The sequence below is a fragment of the Zootoca vivipara genome, chromosome 13 (assembly GCF_963506605.1).
Source record: "Zootoca vivipara chromosome 13, rZooViv1.1, whole genome shotgun sequence".
Taxonomy (NCBI): Eukaryota; Metazoa; Chordata; class Lepidosauria; order Squamata; family Lacertidae; genus Zootoca; species Zootoca vivipara.
The window spans coordinates 39868023-39886351 of record NC_083288.1 but is presented as its reverse complement, the minus strand read 5'-3'; the positions used below and the strand labels follow the sequence as shown (position 1 = coordinate 39886351).

The window sequence follows — 18329 nt, the reverse complement described above, 5'->3', positions numbered from 1 at the left end:
TCTGCTTAACGGTCTTTTGTTTCTGTGTTTACATACAGAATCGTCAAACATATCGACTGAGCAAGATCTTGATATGGAAGTGACAAAGATGGAGCAAGGCATTTTGAATGGTAAGGAAACAAGGTTAAGAACATAACAAGAACCCTGGCAGATTAGACAAAAGGCTTACTTTGTCCAGCACCCTGTTTTCCCACAGTGGCCAAATCAGATGCAGGATATGGGTGCAATAGGACTCACCTGATCATGTTCCCCAGCAACAGCTATTCAGAGACATAGTTCTTCTCAAGGACGTATTTAGGTTTGATGAGGTCCTAAGCTCCTGAAGATACGGTAATGGGGCCTTTATAGGTCCAGCTCTCCTTTGTCAACAATAAATTGTTGCTGGTTTTTGTGTTGCATATATGCTATATATCATGGCCACTGGTCCCATCACCTCCTGGCAAATAGAAGGGGAAGAAATGGAGGCAGTGAGAGATTTTACTTTCTTGGGCTCCTTGATCACTGCAGATGGTGACGGCAGTCACAAAATTAAAAGACGCCTGCTTCTTGGGAGAAAAGCAATGACAAACCTAGAGAGCATCTTAAAAAGCAGAGACATCACCTTGCCGACAAAGGTCCGTATAGTTAAAGCTATGGTTTTCCCAATAGTGATGTATGGAAGTGAGAGCTGGACCATTAAGAAGGCTGATCGCCGAAGAATTGATGCTTTTGAATTACAGTATGGTGCTGGAGGAGACTCTTGAGAGTTCCATGGAGTACAAGAAGATCAAACCTATCCATGCTTAAGGAAATACCTATCCATGCTTAAGGAAATCAGCCCTGAGTGCTCACTGGAAGGACAGATCGTGAAGCTGAGGCTCCAATACTTTGGCCACCTCATAAGAAGAGAAGACTCCCTGGAAAAGACCCTGATGTTGGGAAAGATGGAGGACGAGATGGTTGGACAGTGTTCTCGAAGCCACCAACCTGAGTCTGACCAAACTGCGGGAGGCAGTGGAAGACAGGAGTGCCTGGCGTGCTCTGGTCCATGGGGTCATGAAGAGTCGGACACGACTAAATGACTAAACAACAACAAAACCCCCCCATAGGCCTGTTTGCGCCTTCATACAGCAGGGACAGGCCCGGCTCTAGGTGCACTCCTGGTGGCGCGGGGCGCCAGGGCGCCAGGTCGGCAGGGGGGGCGCTGCGCGCTTCGAGGGCGGGGGCGCCGGAGCGATCTCCGCGCCTCAGCGCCAGGGCGCCCGACCTGCTCGAGATGGCCCTGAGCAGGGATAAAGAGCACTGATCAGGAAAATCTGAAGGTGGGTTCTTAGTGCGTTCAGCAGAATACACGGAAAATACTCCTTCATAACGTCTGCCCAATGCATGAAGGTCTGAGACTACAGTTAATGAAGATGTTCAGGGTAGGACTTGTGTGTGCAGATCAATCCTCTCTCAAAATGCCTTAATGCTGCTTATGTTTCCCTCATATGGGGCATACTTACAGGGGAGAATTGACAGGCAGGAGCAGTGGGAGTAAATCCATCCCTCCAAAATCTAGGCTTACAGGAAGTGGGGGAAATGTCCCTAGTGAGTGGGGCATTTGCATCCAGGAATATCCAGACCTGGGAGGGGTATGTTTACTTCCCCTTTGGGGGAAGCACCACAGCTCCATGGTGGATGAGCTGCTTTGCTTGCACAAGGTCCCAGATTCAATCTCCGGGTAGGGCTGTGGAAGGTAGCTTGTCCAAAATCCTGGAGAGATGCTGTCAGTCACCAGAGACAGCACTGAGTTTGGTGGGTCAGTGGCCTGAATTTGCATAAGAGTTTCCTGTGGTTAAGCAACTGCTCCCATCTTCCCTTTATCTCAAGCAATTGGGATTCTGAATGATCTGTGTGCTGGGATAACATCTAGTTATAAGTGGACATGCAAGGGAATGGGGGGTGAAAGGAAAAGGTAGTGTAGGGAGATGGGTTTGAGCATGCCAGAGTGAAAAGATAAGGTTTTAAACAGGTCAGTAGAAGGAGCGAAGCTGGAATGTCAGGGAGTATAACTGGTTTTTGGCTTGGCTCTTTAAACAGGCTGTCACTGACGGTGCAAACAAGACGTGTGCTTAATTAATCTTGTAGCTACTAATATTGCTAAACAAGCCTTTTCCCTGACCCCCTGGCTCTCAAAAGGAGAGGATCTTATCTTAGTCCCAGGCAAGTTGCATGTTTGACCAAGTGCTTTCATGCTGGATACAGAGGAAGGAGCTTCTGTCTCAATTAAGCTGCTGAGGGCAACATATTTTCATGTTCTGACTGGATACAGTAGCCCATGAGACATAAGTAAAGGCAGTCGTTATCTCTTGTAGGCTAGGTGCGTAAGGAAGCTCAAATTCCCCCCTTTTTGCTGCAAGAGTCTTAGGCATCCTTTCCCATTGCACACTGTGGGTGTGGTGTGGTGTGTGTGGGTGTGTGTCAGTCGTTTCCGTTCAACTGCAAGTTGTCTTCTACCCAAGCCTATGTTATTTGCCTTGCTCTCTGCTGTGGCAAAATTATGTAACTTACATAATTAATTTTGCAAACAATATTGTTCTTTCACTGTTCCACCCGTTCTACTTCAATGCAAAGGAAACAATGTCAACGAGGGTGGTTAATCAATTCTGTATCATTGGCTGACTGAAAGCAACAACAACAGCAACAAGTAGCTATCTTATTCACTAGATTGATCTTTGTCCTGGACATGGGACAAAAATGTGTGAACATCAGCAATTTCCACTGTTTCCATTTTCGCAGGAATTTTCCAACATCCCAATGAGGAGAGGAGGAGTGGTGGTGATGGCACCCGCCTTGGGTGGCGCAATGCCTTTTGCCTGCCCTATGTGCCCCCTCCCAGAGCACAGGGCCTGAGGCCATTGCCCCAATTTGCCATACCTTAGGGCCAGCACTGTCTTTGCTTCAGGTGAATGGTGAACGGAAGCAAGAGCAGAACATAATAGATTCCAAATTCTATTTGAGCTGTGATATCCCCCCAAAAGGAAATAGGCACAGGGCCCCCACACTATACCACCCTCCCGGTCTGAATCAGGGCCTTGTGCTGGTTTTGTGCCCAAAAAAACTCCTCTTCTGCACTAACCAGCACCTTTTGGTGGGGAAATAGGAAGGGTGGGGAAATAAATTTTGGCGGAAACTGGTACGGTGCTCAGATCCGAATCAGGAGCACACCAGCAGGGAGGACCCTGGGCCTGTTCTTCTTTTAAAATAAAAGTGGTAATCTTAAAGCACATGTTTTTATAAGCATGTTTGGTGTAACATAGTTCAGTCCATTTTCTTCAGATATTTCCCTCCCTGTCAACCTCTGGTCACCAGCTCTGGATTGTAGGGAAGACTAAAATAATGAGACATCCATTTTTTGGTGTGGCTTTTCATAGGATAGTAATAATGGAAGTTGACAGCTTGTTTTTACCTCAGGGAGCCATCTTGGTTGAGGGTGAGCTGCTGCTTCAGGCCTCACCCTTCCTGTCAAGTAACAGTCCATACTTTTCTGAAGGTTTAAATTGACAGATGGTATATTTTTGTGGATTGAAGAAAAAGCTTGTGTACATGAACAGAAAACACCTCTTAAAATTTGAAGGTGCCAAAATAATGGTTTTGGGGCTTTGAGGGGCTTGTGGTGGTTCATTCAGGAAAAGGAATTAAGATACCCATAATTGTTTATATAAAGGAGACATGTTTCCCCCCCCCCAAAAAAATCCCTGCATTTTATTTTGCTGTTAAGAACTCTTGGGTTTGTGAGGGAGCCAAGGAGCCACAAAAGGGCAAAACCCCACTTCTAAACAGTGAGTTCCAGGGACAGCAGTACTGTAACTGGATTTTGGGATTCCAGTGGCAGAGAGAGCATTGAAAACTCCCAGCATTTTGCTTTGTTTGCAGGTATACAGGTAGAGGTGCAGGCAAACAGGTGCTCTGCTAGGCAGCAGGTCCACTCCGCCACTAGGGATGAAGGAAGAATCCATTTGAAATGGATTTGTGCACAAAATTCAGTGGTTTTGATCCAGTTTGGCCACATTGGACTGCCTCTTGCATCAAGAGCTTGCTGGGCTTCTTTTAAAAAAAAAATCCACCTTTGACTATGCCAAACTGTTTGGCTTGCAGAATACATGCCTTCTGCTCTCTTCTTTTGCCTTTTCCCACATACAAATGCATGCCCACCTGCTTTTTCATTTTCTCCTGACTATATTCCATGGCTATTGAGCATGCTCAATCCTCACTGGCCTGTGATAATTGGGGGGGGGGTATTTTTCTTCTTTAAATTTATTCAGACTCTCTCTCACACACACTTCCACAAACTTTAAGGGTCCTCTGAACAGGGTGGATTTGATTTAAATCAAATTTATTTAAATCACTAGTCAGTAAGCCTTGATTTAAATCATTTTTTTAACAGAAAGACTCATTCTTACTGGTATAATCTTAATATTTACAACCAGATGAAGGTTTCATTTTTGGAATAATAAATTTTCAGAGTACTGTAGTTTTTACAGTTATATCAAATATTACTGATTTGATTATATTACTAGAAATACATAGAAATACTAGAAATACATTAGGAAATTATTGTGAGGTTTAATAAGTTAACTGTTTATATTTGGCCAACTTTTCTGCTGTACTTTATTGGAAGGAGAAAAATAATCATTTCCTTAATAACAATTTAAACAATTTATTTAACTAAAACAATAACATTATTGCATATGTATCCATGTTTGTTAACAACTGATGTGGTTAAACAATTTTTTTTATAAAAAAACTTAGACTGAGTTTTAGCACACATGAAAAACTTAAAATAAATCCTTATTTCCTGATGAATAGCCTTTGGACTATAATGTAACTTAAATAGAAAACTATCTTTAGAAAGATTTTCCCTCCAATAGCATTTTATTTTAAAAATCCTATTTAAATAAAAAAATCTAATTTTTTAAATTATTATTTTTTAAAAAAATCATTGATTTTTATCCAACCTGCCTCTGAAAATGCTGATACCTGATGTTTCTCAGTTGCCTGTTTTAACTGCAAAGTTTCTGGCACTCAAGCCTGCTAATTAGAGGAAGCCACAGGTTCACTCTATTAACAAGTGTTTGACATGCTAAGCTTATGTGGAAATCCAGGATGCAAGTTCTAACTGTTCTTGTTGTACAGAGCACTGGCCAATCCACCCTTCTCAATGCCATGTTTGGACTGTAGTTTGCAGTCAGCAGCGGGCGATGTACACTAGGAGCATTCATGACACTCCTTAGAGTCACAGAGGATTTTCATTCTGGTGATTGGCACAGAAGGTCTGAAAGCCCCATAATTAGCTAAGTCGGAGGACAGTTACGAACATGACAATGAGCCAGCCACCCTGGTGATTGGGCTCAGTGACATAACAATAGTTAACCTGGCTATGGAGAACACCACTGAAATGAAATCTTGGATACAGGCAAACCTGTTAGAGTTAGACCATTACAGGGAGGACATGACAGTCTTGGAGAGAGGAATCCTATCCTCTGTGATAAAAGAAAACAAGAGAGGCTCAGGAGATCTCTGCAAAACAAACGAGATGAGTGAAGAACTTGCAATATCCAAGGACTCTTTGTATATCATTTTGTTCAACAATAGTGCCAAGGCTGGACCTTTCTTAGCTGAGGTACAGACCTATGTTGCTGAGATGATGGAAGGAATCCCTTCAGAGAAGTTCAACATGAATGTTGAGATGATACTTTCAAACATTCTAATCAAGCCCCAGGATGAAATCTTGAAGCGGGTGTTTGGCTGTGGGAAGCAGTGTCCCTTCTGCAAAGTCCCCTGTGAAGCTGGAGGTGGAACCAGTCACCAGGAACATTTTGCATCAGTTCATCGGCCTCAAGGGGTAGGGAGGCACAGAAACCATGAAACTAGAAAGCTTGCATATTCCTTATGCTCCTCTGGTGTCATCTCAAATGTCAGTTTCAGAAACAGGCACACAGGTGGAGAATGGCAGCCGTATATAAACATATAGCCAGTATTATCCCAACTGGCGTATCCAGCCTGATCACAGACCCAGGTGGCGCTGTGGGTTAAACCACAGAGTTTAGGGCTTGCTGATCAGAAGGTCGGCGGTTCGAATCCCTGCAATGGGGTGAGCTCCCGTTGCTCGGTCCCAGCTCCTGCCCACCTAGCAGTTCGAAAGCACATCAAAGTGCAAGTAGATAAATAGGGACTGCTCCGGCGGGAAGGTAAACGGCGTTTCCGTGCGCTGCTCTGGTTCGCCAGAAGAAGCTTTGTCATGCTGGCCATATGACCTGGAAGCTGTCTGCGGACAAACGCCGGCTCCCTCAGCCTATAGAGCGAGATGAGCGCCGCAACCCCAGAGTCAGACACGACTGGACCTGATGGTCAGGGGCCCCTTCATCCCAACTGGCGTATCCAGCCTGATCACAGTCTCAGACTACTGGAAGTTTGTGTTCAAGAAGTTCAGTCAGCATTTTGCTCAATGTTATAGAATCATAGAATCATAGAGTTGGAAGAGACCACAAGGGTCATCCAGTCCAACCCCCTGCCAAGCAGGAAACACCATCAAAGCATTCTTGACATATGCCTGTCAAGCCTCTGCTTAAAGACCTCCAAAGAAGGAGACTCCACCACACTCCTTGGTAGCAAATTCCACTGCCGAACAGCTCTTACTGTCAGGAAGTTCTTCCTAATGTTTAGGTGGAATCTTCTTTCTTGTAGTTTGAATCCATTGCTTCGTGTCCGCTTCATGCTCTCCCTGCAGATCTCCCTCAGGATTGGAAAAAAATAACCAAGGAGCAAGTGCTGGTGAGCACCCAAGAATAATTTAATATGAAATAATAGGTAACAGCTGCCACCATTTTAATCTGATACTCAAGTGCCTGATTCAGTTATGGAATTATTGTTTTGTAAATGCCGATTGATCATTAAGGATTTTTGTTTTTAAAAAGTTTTTAAGGGTAAACAGGCAGAGCTATTATACACTGCCAGGTACCCAGTACAGTATAGCAATTTGCTTAGCATCTGTATCCTACATGGAAGCCTTAAGTGCCTTTAAAATCAACATAGAAAAATGTATGACAGGATGTAATGGATGTCTCCCTATTCAGAACTGGTTCACAAAACATAGTGGCTGCCTTGCTTGTTCTTTTTGAGATACATATTTCTGTGTATTCATACATTCTTTCTTGATTTATAAAGCCTAGCCTACAATTTGCAGCTCGCCAATGTTGCCATGTTGTCAAGCCATTGATTAAGGGGAATCGTATCTCTGTTCTTCTAATTCATCAGTATCGGTCTCTTGGCTTTGAAATATTAGACAAATTCACAGAGGATAAGATGACTTCCAGCGATGGTGGCTTAAGTTCTACCTCAACCATGGGAGGTGAGATGCCTCTGAATACCAGTTACTGGGAATCCCAAGGAAGGAAGCAGTGCCCCTTCTGTTATGTGCCCTGTGGAGCTGGAAGGAGCAGTCGGACCACGCAAGCACTTTGCCAGCTCATCAACCTCAGGCGTCAGAATTCATAAAACAAAAGAGCTCTGAGGTCATTTTGCGTGTTCACTTAAGTAATATGGTCATAGAGATGGAATGGCATCCCTATAAATGCAGTCAGAGGAGTACCGTAGCTGTTTCTCACGGCAGAAACAGCGGAGAGTTGTGGCAACTTTTAAAGATGCAGGTTTACCTTAGACTGGTCTGTGCAAGTTAAGAAAGCAGTTCTGGAACAGGAAAACCTAGAATGATTATCTTAACCTTACCATATCCGTCTGCTTGCAAAATTTTGGACTGCAATGGAAGTAATGATGAATTTGTCACAGGGTTGGTGGGAGGAGGGCAAACTAAGAGAATGTGGAGTCCCAGCCAATGGGCAAATCTTGAAGGATGAGGCCACTGTGGTTTCAACACAGTGGACATTTCAACCATAAGCATAGCTGTCAACTTTCGGATTTGAAAATAAGGGCCCAGCAGCCTCACCTGCCCCGGGGACAGTCTACGGTGTATCTAACAATCCAGGATAGCAGCGGGATACAGTGCTGGAATAAGGGAATTTCCAGCAAAAAAAAGGGAAGGCTGACAGCTGTGGCTTGGAATAAGGGGGAATTTCCCGCAAAAAAAAAGGGAGGGTTGACAGCTATGACCATAAGTGGTGTCGGGGGAGCAACTAGTTTCTTTTAAAAATAAGATACTATAATGCTGTTAAAGCAATTGTTCACCGTTTGTCTAAAAAGCTCAAGGTAGAAAATATGGGTTTCTCCTCCTTATTCACATAACAACTCTGTAGTAGGTTAGTCTTCACAATCCTAGTCCAACACCGCACTATAAAGGCTCTCTGAACTTGTGCAGTAAGAGGCTGCTGCTGATGGCAATCACAGAGTCATTCCTGTATACACAGTCTATTTTATAATAAAGCATTAAACACACACACACACACACACACACACACACACAACACACACACACACACAAATTTATCAGACATTCTGCTACATACAGTGGACCTAGTTCACCTTCCAAGTATATAGTGCTGTGGAAACAATTAATAGCAAATACAGTAGTTATTTTAAAAAGCAAATACCTGCCAGAAGATGTCTGGCAGCCCTTGCTCCTGTCACTGATGGGGAAGAGCCGACTGTGGCTGTGGAGTGGTGAAAGAACTCTGTGTATGTTCATACGTCTTCAGGGTTAGATTAAAGCAGGTCTGTAGCCCAAACATTTTGTGGTGAAAGGACCTGAGATTGCACACAGGTGTGTGTGACAGAGAAAAAGAATGAGTAGAATTAGTACAGAGCAGCCAGAAACTACCGGTAATATGGTTAAAGTTCTAGATTCAGGTAGGTAGCCATGTTGGTCTGATGCAGTCAAAATAATACACACACACACACACACACACACACACACACACACTATTTTTTAAAATAATAATAATAATAAAATGTCCAGTAGCACCTAAGACAAACTTAGAGACCAACTAAGTTTGTTCTTGGTATAAGCTTTCGTGTGCATTCACACTTCTTCAGATACAAAATGAAAAAATTCCTTCTAGTAGCACCTTAAGGTAAAGGTAAAGGGACCCCTGACCATTAGGTCCAGTCGTGACTGACTCTGGGGTTGCGGCGCTCATCTCGCGTTATTGGCCGAGGGAGCCGGCGTACAGCTTCCAGGTCATGTGGCCAGCATGACTAAGCCGCTTCTGGCGAACCAGAACAGTACACGGCAACGCCGTTTTCCTTCCCACTGTAGCGGTACCAGTACCTATTTATCTACTTGCACTTTGACGTGCTTTTGAACTGCTAGGTTGGCAGGAGCTGGGACCGAGCAACTGGAGCTCACACCGTTGTGGGGATTCAAACCGCCGACCTTCTGATAGGCAAGCCCTAGGCTCAGTGGTTTAACCCACAGCGCCACCCGCTTCCCAGCTAAGTTTGTCATTGGTATGAGCTTTCGTATGCATGCACACATTCTTCAGATACATTTCAGATATGTCTTTAGATACGGTATGTTTAAAGTTAAATATTAATAAAATACAATGTAATCTTTAAAAATCATTGAGAAATAAGTACCAGGTGTTCTCCTAGTGTTTTTGCCATAGTCAGAACATTGGAAAGTAGGAACAGGTTTACTTCTTTTACAAGGGAGCTTGGAAGAAAGTTGCAATGTGGATGGGGACTGCCATGCACTATTTTATGATACTCCATTCCAGTTCATCCACCACCACCCCTATTTTCTGTAACCCCCACCCCACAAAGTCAGCATTCCCTGTCCACAGAGCATGCTCAGCTCTCACTGAGCTATTTCTGGTGCTGTTTTCACCTTAGTTCTAAAGCTTTTTGGGGACCTGATGGGAGCTGGCTGGACAGTTGATTTGGTGCAAACAATCCTCATGGTTTCCTGCTCCCGAGCCTTGAAGGCCAAAATCTGACCTGTGTATCGGAGCCCCAAGCAGACTGGGAGCCAGTGAAGTTTGCAAGCAGACTGTTTCTGGGCCCCATTCATGGGTGTAGCCAAGGAGCGGGGCAGGGAGGGACAGCTGCCCCCCATCTATAAAAATCAATAAAAATACATAGCCAAGATTCTGCCCCTCTAACAAAAATCCTGGCTACGCCCATGGCCCCATTCAAAGTGATACAGTATACTCTTTCTACCTGATTACAAATCTTGCAGCTGTGCTCTGAATTAAAAGGAAATTTCTGGAGCATCTTTTAGACAAGATGTGTGCAATAAATGCGTTGCAGAAGTCCAGGCAGGAAGGGGCATGGAGAAAAGGCAACTTAGACTAGCTGAGAGCCTTACTAGCCTTATTTTCCTAAGCCTTTTAATGCCTTGGCTCCATATTAATTTTATCTGGGCTATGGTTATAGTTTGTATTTTATTGCTTTTCAGTTACAAATGAATCAGATACTTTGAAAAGAAGAAAAAAATATTATGATTAATGGGCTATATAGTTTTTATGCTGCTTTTATAAAAAAAATTAACGATTAAGCCTACAATCCTGTACCACATTTCCCTGCCCCTGCTGTCCTAACCCTACTTAACAGGTTCACAGCAAACATTCAGTGCCATTGCGCAACAGCAGTTGGATCGGGACATAAACTTTCCTGGATTGCTGGCGGCTGGAGGGAGTTGGACACGTAAACAGCACGACTACGTCGCCGCGCGCCCTTCCCCCCGCACTGACTACAACTCCCGGCACGCCTTGCTGCCTCTCGTACCGCCCGCTGCTCGCTGAATGGCGGCTGTGCCTGATTGGCAGGATCGGTGCGCAATGAGGGACGGCTCAAGACTCCAGCGCCAGGCTGGAAGGGGCGCGCCGTCCTGCAAGAGGGAAGCGGCCCATTGCGCCCCTCGCTCGCTCGCGGAAGGATGGCGGTGCCCGGCTGGGAGCGCGCGGCCCGGCTCCTGCTCTGCGCGGCGGGGCTGGCGCTGTCTGCTTACGCTTTCCACGTGGAGACCTCGAAGGAGCGGGACGCCGCCTACCGGGCCATGTGCGACATCAGCGCAGCCGTCAGCTGCTCCCGCGTCTTTACTTCCAGGTGATTGAATGCTCCGCACACACCCGGCTGCCATGGCTGTCAAGTTTTCCCCTTTCTCGCGAGGAAGCCTATTCAGCATAAGGGAATTTCCCTTAAAAAAGGGAGAACTTGACAGCTATGCCGGCTGCTCCAGCGCCCGGAGCCCCAGATCTTGTGGGGTCTCCTGCGATTTGCACCCTGATGCCATCTCGCCCGCCCACAGCCGGATCCCGCGCGTGCTTGTTTCCAAAAAGAGGCCCCGCTGGGATTTACTTCCGAGTAAGCGTGCGTGGGATTGCAGCCTGACCCTGTGCAATTGGCATGCTTTCTCGGGACGAAATGCAAAGGGGACTTGCCGGTTAAACTCTCTCCCTACCACCCAGTGGAATTCAAGGTGTGGACTGCCCCTGCCCGCGTTGGGTTAAAATTCCACTTCTTTTAGGAAAGTATTATTTGTCCTGGAGTTTCCTCAGTTCCACTGAAAAGCTCCAATCGATCTTCTGAATCCTTTCCCCCTTGCAGCACAACTGAGAAAGGGGGTCTCTAAACGGGTGGCAGGAGAGGAGGGGGGAAATCGTTAGCAGAAGTCACGGGGATGCTCGCCTAATCTTCTGTAAACAGCCAGGAAGGACGTCCCCAGGGTAACTGACCCTTTATTATTTGGCTGGAGAATGTGAATGAAAGGGATGACGTGTCCCTTGTGTATGCTGGAGGTGACACAGAATGGGCCTTCTGTGGTCTATAAAATATCTTGACATTGGTAAGATGCTTCTTTATATTGGCCCAGTTTGCCTTAGGCAGCCAACTGGACACTGTCATTGGATGATCTTAGACAATCCACAGTGTTATATAAAGACAAGTATCATAATTATTCCTTATTGCTAACGTTCTGCACCATCTCCTCCCGTTACAGGTGGGGTCGTGGTTTTGGCTTGGTGGCCACGTTTCTGGGACCTCGTAGCGCGTTCAACCAGCCTAATAGTGTCTTTGGGATCGCTTTCTACACCCTGCAAATCCTTCTGGGTGAGTGACACATGCAGGTGGATGCGTCAAAGAGAACACATGGATGTGGGTGTCGCTAACACAGCATCCAATCCAAACACTGGGCAGAGGAGAATCTAGCTGCCCATGTTTTCAACTCTGTATGTTACCAGGTGTGTTGTCCTCCCCTGACAAGTACATCAGGTTTTAGCAACATTTCGCAATTCGGAGTAAACCAGAGCTGTTGCACACTCCTGCTGTGTGCTACCTCCAGTGTATTCCCTCTGAGTGCCAGTGTGGTGTAGTGGTTAAGAGCGGTGGACTCGTAATCTGGGGAACCGGGTTCACATCTCCGCTCTTCCACATGCAGATGCTGGGTGACCTTGGGCTAGTCATACTTCTCCGAAGTCTCTCAGCCCCACTCACCTCACAGAGTGTTTGTTGTGGGGAGAGGAAGGGAAGGAGAATGTTAGCCGCTTTGAGACTCCTTTGGGTAGTGATAAAGCAGACAGACACTGAATGGGATGGATGGAGAAAATGGAATGCCCTGCTCAGAGGGAGGAGCTAACCAGAACCCCAAACAAGAACATTAGGAGGGAAGGATATACTGCAATGTTTTGTTGGCATTCGCATATATGGTCAAAAACCTTTGTTTCCTTCAGATGATTCACAGGTGGGGACTGGAAATCCAAAGTTGGGTTGGTCAGCCGAAAGGTTGGAGGCCGGTTTTAGCTTTCAATCTCATCTTGCCAGCATGATTTCCCCTTCTGCAGCTGAACACAAAAGTGACCCAGACCCATTTGTCCACACAGGCTTCTCCAACAGCGGCCTGGCGGCCATTGCTCTGCTGGGCTCTTCGGTCGTCTCCATGGTTGGCTCACTGTACCTGGCCTACATTCTGTTCTTTGTGCTCCACGACTTCTGCGTGGTCTGCATCAGCACCTACCTCCTCAACTTTGCCCTCCTCTTGCTCAACTATAAGCGCCTCGGCTACCTCAACCAGGCCTGGAAGCGCCCCGTGGCCAAAGCCAAGAGGCGGTGAATGAAGGCGGCATGTCAGACTGGGAAGTCCTGCAAGGGTGAAGGTTTCCCAGGGGGTCTCGCTTACCTCTGGTGTTTTCTTAAGCACTGGGTTGGATCTGAACCAAATTCATTGCGGTTAGGTCCCATTGAAATTCAAGGTGAAAAGTTTGTCATTAGTCTTATGGACTTCAGTGGGAACTAAATGCAAGTAGCTTGGTCAGGATCCAACCCGTTAACTGTTTCTACGTCACCTGAATGCTCTTCCAGCTTGGAAAACGTCTTCCCTGAAATCGATGAGATCAGCATTCCACTTCTCTGAGCCTTCGGACTCCATTCAGATTAGCTTATGAACCTCCATTTTGGAACTTAAATGGATGCAGTTTTTGGTTGGGCCGACCTACAGATATGTAAATCAAGCCCTTTGTTCCTTTCCTTGTTTCTTTTTAATACAATTTTTATAGCTCTTTTTAGGGGGGGAAATGTATACAGATCAGTTTGTAAAATACAGCTAATCGTGATCACTTTGAAAAGCGTTGAAAAGCTGTTACGTCTCTTCTCAAAATTGGGCAGAACCAGCTTGTGACTGGGCCTGGCTTACGTTCTTGAAGCACAAACGAAAGCTCATCCTTTCTCCCCATCATTTTTACATAAAAGGAGGGCCCTTCTGTTAGGAAGGCTGAGGCAGGCCACAGATTGTGAGGTACCTTTAAAAAGCTAGCAAACTGTAAATTATTTTCATTAGGATTGAAACCGCAAGGCCAAGGATGGCCCCTCGAGTTGTTTTTGGACTCTTGTTCCCATCACCCCTGGCCATGCTGCCTGGGGCTGATTGAGCCCAGCAACCACTACATGTTTACCATTATATTTGTACCACTACAGTGGGATGGGAAATTTGGTTTTGCAGCCTTAGGTACCAAAAAACCTGGGTCTGGCAAAATATGGGTGAGCAGACACTTTTCAATTTGTTTTCTGCAGGTTTCAGCACAGCTGTCAATACCCATTTTCAGAGAAAGTAAGGCAGAGTATACCTTAGAACAGGCATCCCCGAACTTCGGCCCTCCAGATGTTTTGGACTACAATTCCCATCATCCCTGACCACTGGTCCTCTTAGCTAGGGATCATGGGAGTTGTAGGCCAAAACATCTGGAGGGCCGCAGTTTGGGGATGCCTGCCTTAGAACATCTTTGTACCTTAGAACTATCTGGTGGGGGGGACCGGGACCATGCAGCTGACTTAGGCACCCTGGGGCCCCCCCAGAAGCCTAAGACTGCAACTCTCTTCAGTCTCAGCCAGCAGCTGGTTGGAGCTGATGGAAGTTGTGGTCCAGAACATCTGGCAAACACCAGGTTGACGATGGTTGGCATACACTATAAAGTTGAAAGTGAATGACTTAACTTTTTTCCAATTTGAAATGGTGGTTATATTTCTCCGTATGTGCTCCCAGCCAACTGCAGGGGTCACTGTAAAGCCACCGATAACAGCTTGGAAGTGAAAGCAAGAAATTGTTTTTTTTGTATAAAGCACAATAGAGCCATCCAAGAATATGGTTACCAGATATCCCCGTTTCCCAGGGACAGTCCCCGGCTTTACAAATCTGTCCCTGGAAAAAATCTATCCCCGGAATGTCCCCGGATTTCATTTAATGTCCCCGGATTTATATTTTAAGTGTTGTAGATTTATTAGTAGGGAATGGATGTTGCGTGATTGGTTCAACGGCACAAGATACATCATATGGGGACTTCCGGCGAGGCAAAATGGCAGGCGGCACAGCAGTGAGCAGCTCCTGAAGCCAGCCAGAGCCAACTGCGCTTCCGGGCTGCTGAGACTGCCGCTGCTGCCGCCACTGCCAAGGAGGAACCGGGGACACCCGGCGCATCAACTGGGGGAACCGCTGACCCCCCCCCACCAGTGACCCAAATCGAGGCGGGTGCAAGAGCACCCGGTCACCCGCCCAGCGGCACTCCGGGGCCGGGAAAACCCCAGAGCTGAGGCAGGGAGAAGCAGGAGAGGAGAAGGAGAAGGAAGAGAGAAAAAGAGGAAGGAGAAAAAAGAGGGGAGCCCCAACCTTGCCGTGCCGCTGCCGCCACCACTGCTGAGGAAGAGAGGGAGGAGAGCACCGGGAGGGCAAGGACACATGGCCGAGCCCAGGTCCGACCCGAGCCTATTCCACGCCGGCTAGCGCTCCAAGAGAGCAGGCTGGGGCCCAGAGGAAGGCCGCGCGACAGAGGAGACCACAGAAGAGAAGATATTACTTCTTAATATATATTTTTAAATAATTTTTTAAAATAACTTTTTTTTCACTTTTCAAAAAAAAAAAGTGTTCCCGGATTCTTTCTAAGAAAGAAAACAGCTTGCCACCTAATTCGAGAAATCATGATTGATAATGAGAGTCTCGATTGATTCAATCAGCATAAAGTTACATATGAACAAAAACAAACACAACTTTTTCTTCTGAATGTACTTTGCATTTCAGTGTTGTTGCATCAGGTCACATCTTAGAAGAGGTAGTGAGTCCTGCATGAAACAGAAAAGGGAATTGTTTTTTTTCCTAAGGTGCAGCCTTAACTTTTTAAATAAGTGCTTGTATTAATAGGGTCCACCACACTGCTTTGCTTCCCAGATTATCAAGAGCACTGTAAAAACAACAATTAGTCAAAGGATATTTGATTAAACTGATTGACCAATTTAAATAGCAATCCTGGCAGAAAGAAAAACCTCTATACCAATAAAAAATCTCTGGAGAAACCAGCCTCTTGAATTCCTAGCCTTAATTTTTTTGTGGGTGGTACTTCATTTTTAGTTTCAGGCTCTTCAGAAAAAGTTCATAAAGACTTTAAAAGTGTGTTTGCAGGGATAAACAGGGTCACACAAATCCACCCATTAGATTATTACATTTTAAATATGATATTGATACCCTGCCTTTCCATATTAGTTTTTTTTATGAGAAGTTATAGACCGCTTGCTCATAAAAAATATCCAAGTGGCGAACAAAATGCATAACATCCCTCAGTAAAACATTATCACGCAACATACAAGATTCCTTCATTATGTCACCCACAGGCAAAACTAATAACAGTTTAGTTGACAGAAGCATTAAGTAGAAAAGTATTTGGTAGGCTTCTGAAAGAGAAAATGAAAGGTGCCTGGTTGTCAGTGGAACATAATCCCACAAAGCTGCTGTGACCACAATAAAGGTTCTGTCACTGCAGAAATTGCCCTCTTTGTCTATCACCTGGATGACATTCCAACTAAATTCTTCTTGAGAGGTTTTTTTTTTTTTTTGCAACTAGGCATGTCCTGAATTCACTTCATGTATGAATGTGCACTGTGAACAGGGCAGCCTAGATTTGCCCCCTAGCTTGGCATGGAGCTTGAACAGCACATTGGGAATCCACTGTCATTGGGAACTGGACACATCTCTCCCAGCCTAATCCAATGGAAGCTCTTCCAGCATCAAATCGCAAGATGAGCAAATTGCTGCTTTCTTGTAGAACTGGCTCATCTCTTCCACAAAGTGTTCAGCCCCTAAGGAACGGTCTGGGATCAGCTCACTGGACTCTCGACCTATGCATGGCTTCACCAATAACAAGACATTCTGCCTTACATGTAGCCTGTGGTTTAGAAAAGTTTCCCCTCCTCACACAATCAAAACAATGTTTCAGCCGCAGCAGAAGCAATGCTTATCAGCTGGAAACAAACATCCTGTTGTGCCACTGAATTTAACCACCTCTGACAGAGTTCGCTTGTGCTGCTCCTGTTCCAGCTGCAGAAGTTTGTTTCTCAGCAGAGACGCATAGTCTTCAGAAGCATCTCTTTAAAGTCCTTCATTTTGAACAGTCCCTTCTTGATCTTCCCAATGTTCTTCCAGGGGAGCTTCTGGGGTTTTAGAAACCTCCCCTTGCAACCTCTTGGACTTTTGTAGTGATTGCCATGTCAAGAGCTCACAACATAACATTCATCCAGTAATGGTTTCAAATTGGGAGACTGCGTGTTGAGATTCCTCCATCACAGGGGGTTGGACTAGATGACTCTCAGGGTCCCTTCCAACTCTAAAATTCTATGATCCTCATATGCTTGCATCCCAAAGGATTGTGACTTCACAGCTGTGCCTACCATTCCTCTGATGGGAATTTCACAATGTCGACATTATTTCAGCCCCACTCTGTCCGTGTAACTTGTTCATAGTCAACACCTGAGCTGGCTTATTGAGTAACCCTAGTGCTTTCTCTGATTTCCCAGCTTTGTCACTGAAGATAATGTAATACAGGATCAGAGTCAACAGTGTTTCAAATATTACCAAAAATTCAGGTTGTGCTTCACTTTAGCCTTGTTCTGTCTAAAATTCTAGGCACACTTTTGAGTATGTCCCATTGAACTCAATGGGAAAGGGATGTAGCTCAGTGGTAGAACATCAGTTTTGCATGCTGAAGGTCGTAGCTTTGATCCCTGGCATCTCCAGGTAGGGCTTTGAAAGATTCCTTGCCTGAAACCTTGGCTGCCAGCCTGTGTAGGCAGTACTAAGCTAGATGGACCAAAGGGCTGATCATCCGAAATAAGGCAGCTTCCTATGTTCCAGTGGGACTCCTGAGTAAATGTGCTTAGGGTTGCATTTGTCTCCCAACATGAAGGAAACTATAAGTATTCCTTCAATCAGAATCCCCGTTCCTGCTATGCAGCTTTCACACACTTCACTGCTCATGAAATGTTTATGCTACAGTTAAGAGATCGATCCTACGGTATATACGTGTGTAAATTAGTTTCCACCTCTGTGACATGGCAACCTGGCCATCCTTCACAGAGATAGGCAAGCCAAAACCCTTTTATTTCTAACATTTATAGCCCAAACTCCAGTGGCAATTGGCATAGGAATTCTGCATAGGTCAGGCTTAATTGTGTGTTGTTTTTAAAAGGGGAAGGTATCTCATTTGTGAAATAAGTTCCTTGTTGCGGCACGATGCATGCCAGCCAAAATACTACATCAAAATTTTAATTATTTGATAAAGTCTTCTCTTTCACAAATATTCTGGTTTGAATTTGATTCTTGTCAGAGGCTTCAGATTTGCACTTTGTAGTGGGGGACCAGTTTTCTGATACACACATAAGCACACTCAAACCCTTCCACTGTTATTTATTACTGATATCCCACCTTTCCTCCAAGAAGCTGGCATATACATGGCTCCCTCCAGCCCCATTTTATCCCCACAACAACCCTGTGAGGCAGGTCAGGCTGAGAGACAGACAAGCCCAAGGTAACCCAGTGAGCATCATGACTGAATGAGGATTTGAACCCTGGTCTTCCAGGCCCTCGTCCAACGTTTCTAACC

At 45.5% G+C, this 18329-nt stretch overlaps 1 protein-coding gene across 1 annotated transcript; it reads left to right on the top strand.

The window, feature by feature from the left end:
- Positions 1-10788: 10788 nt before the first annotated feature.
- On the top strand, positions 10789-15754 carry VKORC1 (vitamin K epoxide reductase complex subunit 1). Its single transcript, XM_035135279.2, has 3 exons — positions 10789-11022; positions 11915-12024; positions 12795-15754. The coding sequence occupies exons 1-3, from the start codon at positions 10853-10855 to the stop codon at positions 13022-13024; spliced, it is 510 nt and encodes a 169-aa protein (XP_034991170.1). The 5' UTR covers positions 10789-10852; the 3' UTR covers positions 13025-15754.
- Positions 15755-18329: the final 2575 nt, after the last annotated feature.

Excerpts from the sequence above, each read along its gene's own strand:
- VKORC1 (XM_035135279.2), top strand. The coding sequence starts at position 10,853 with ATGGCGGTGCCCGGCTGGGAGCGCGCGGCCCGGCTCCTGCTCTGCGCG. Across the intron at positions 11,023-11,914 it reads TCCCGCGTCTTTACTTCCAG|GTGGGGTCGTGGTTTTGGCT; the intron begins GTGATTGAATGC and ends CTCCCGTTACAG. Across the intron at positions 12,025-12,794 it reads CACCCTGCAAATCCTTCTGG|GCTTCTCCAACAGCGGCCTG; the intron begins GTGAGTGACACA and ends TTGTCCACACAG.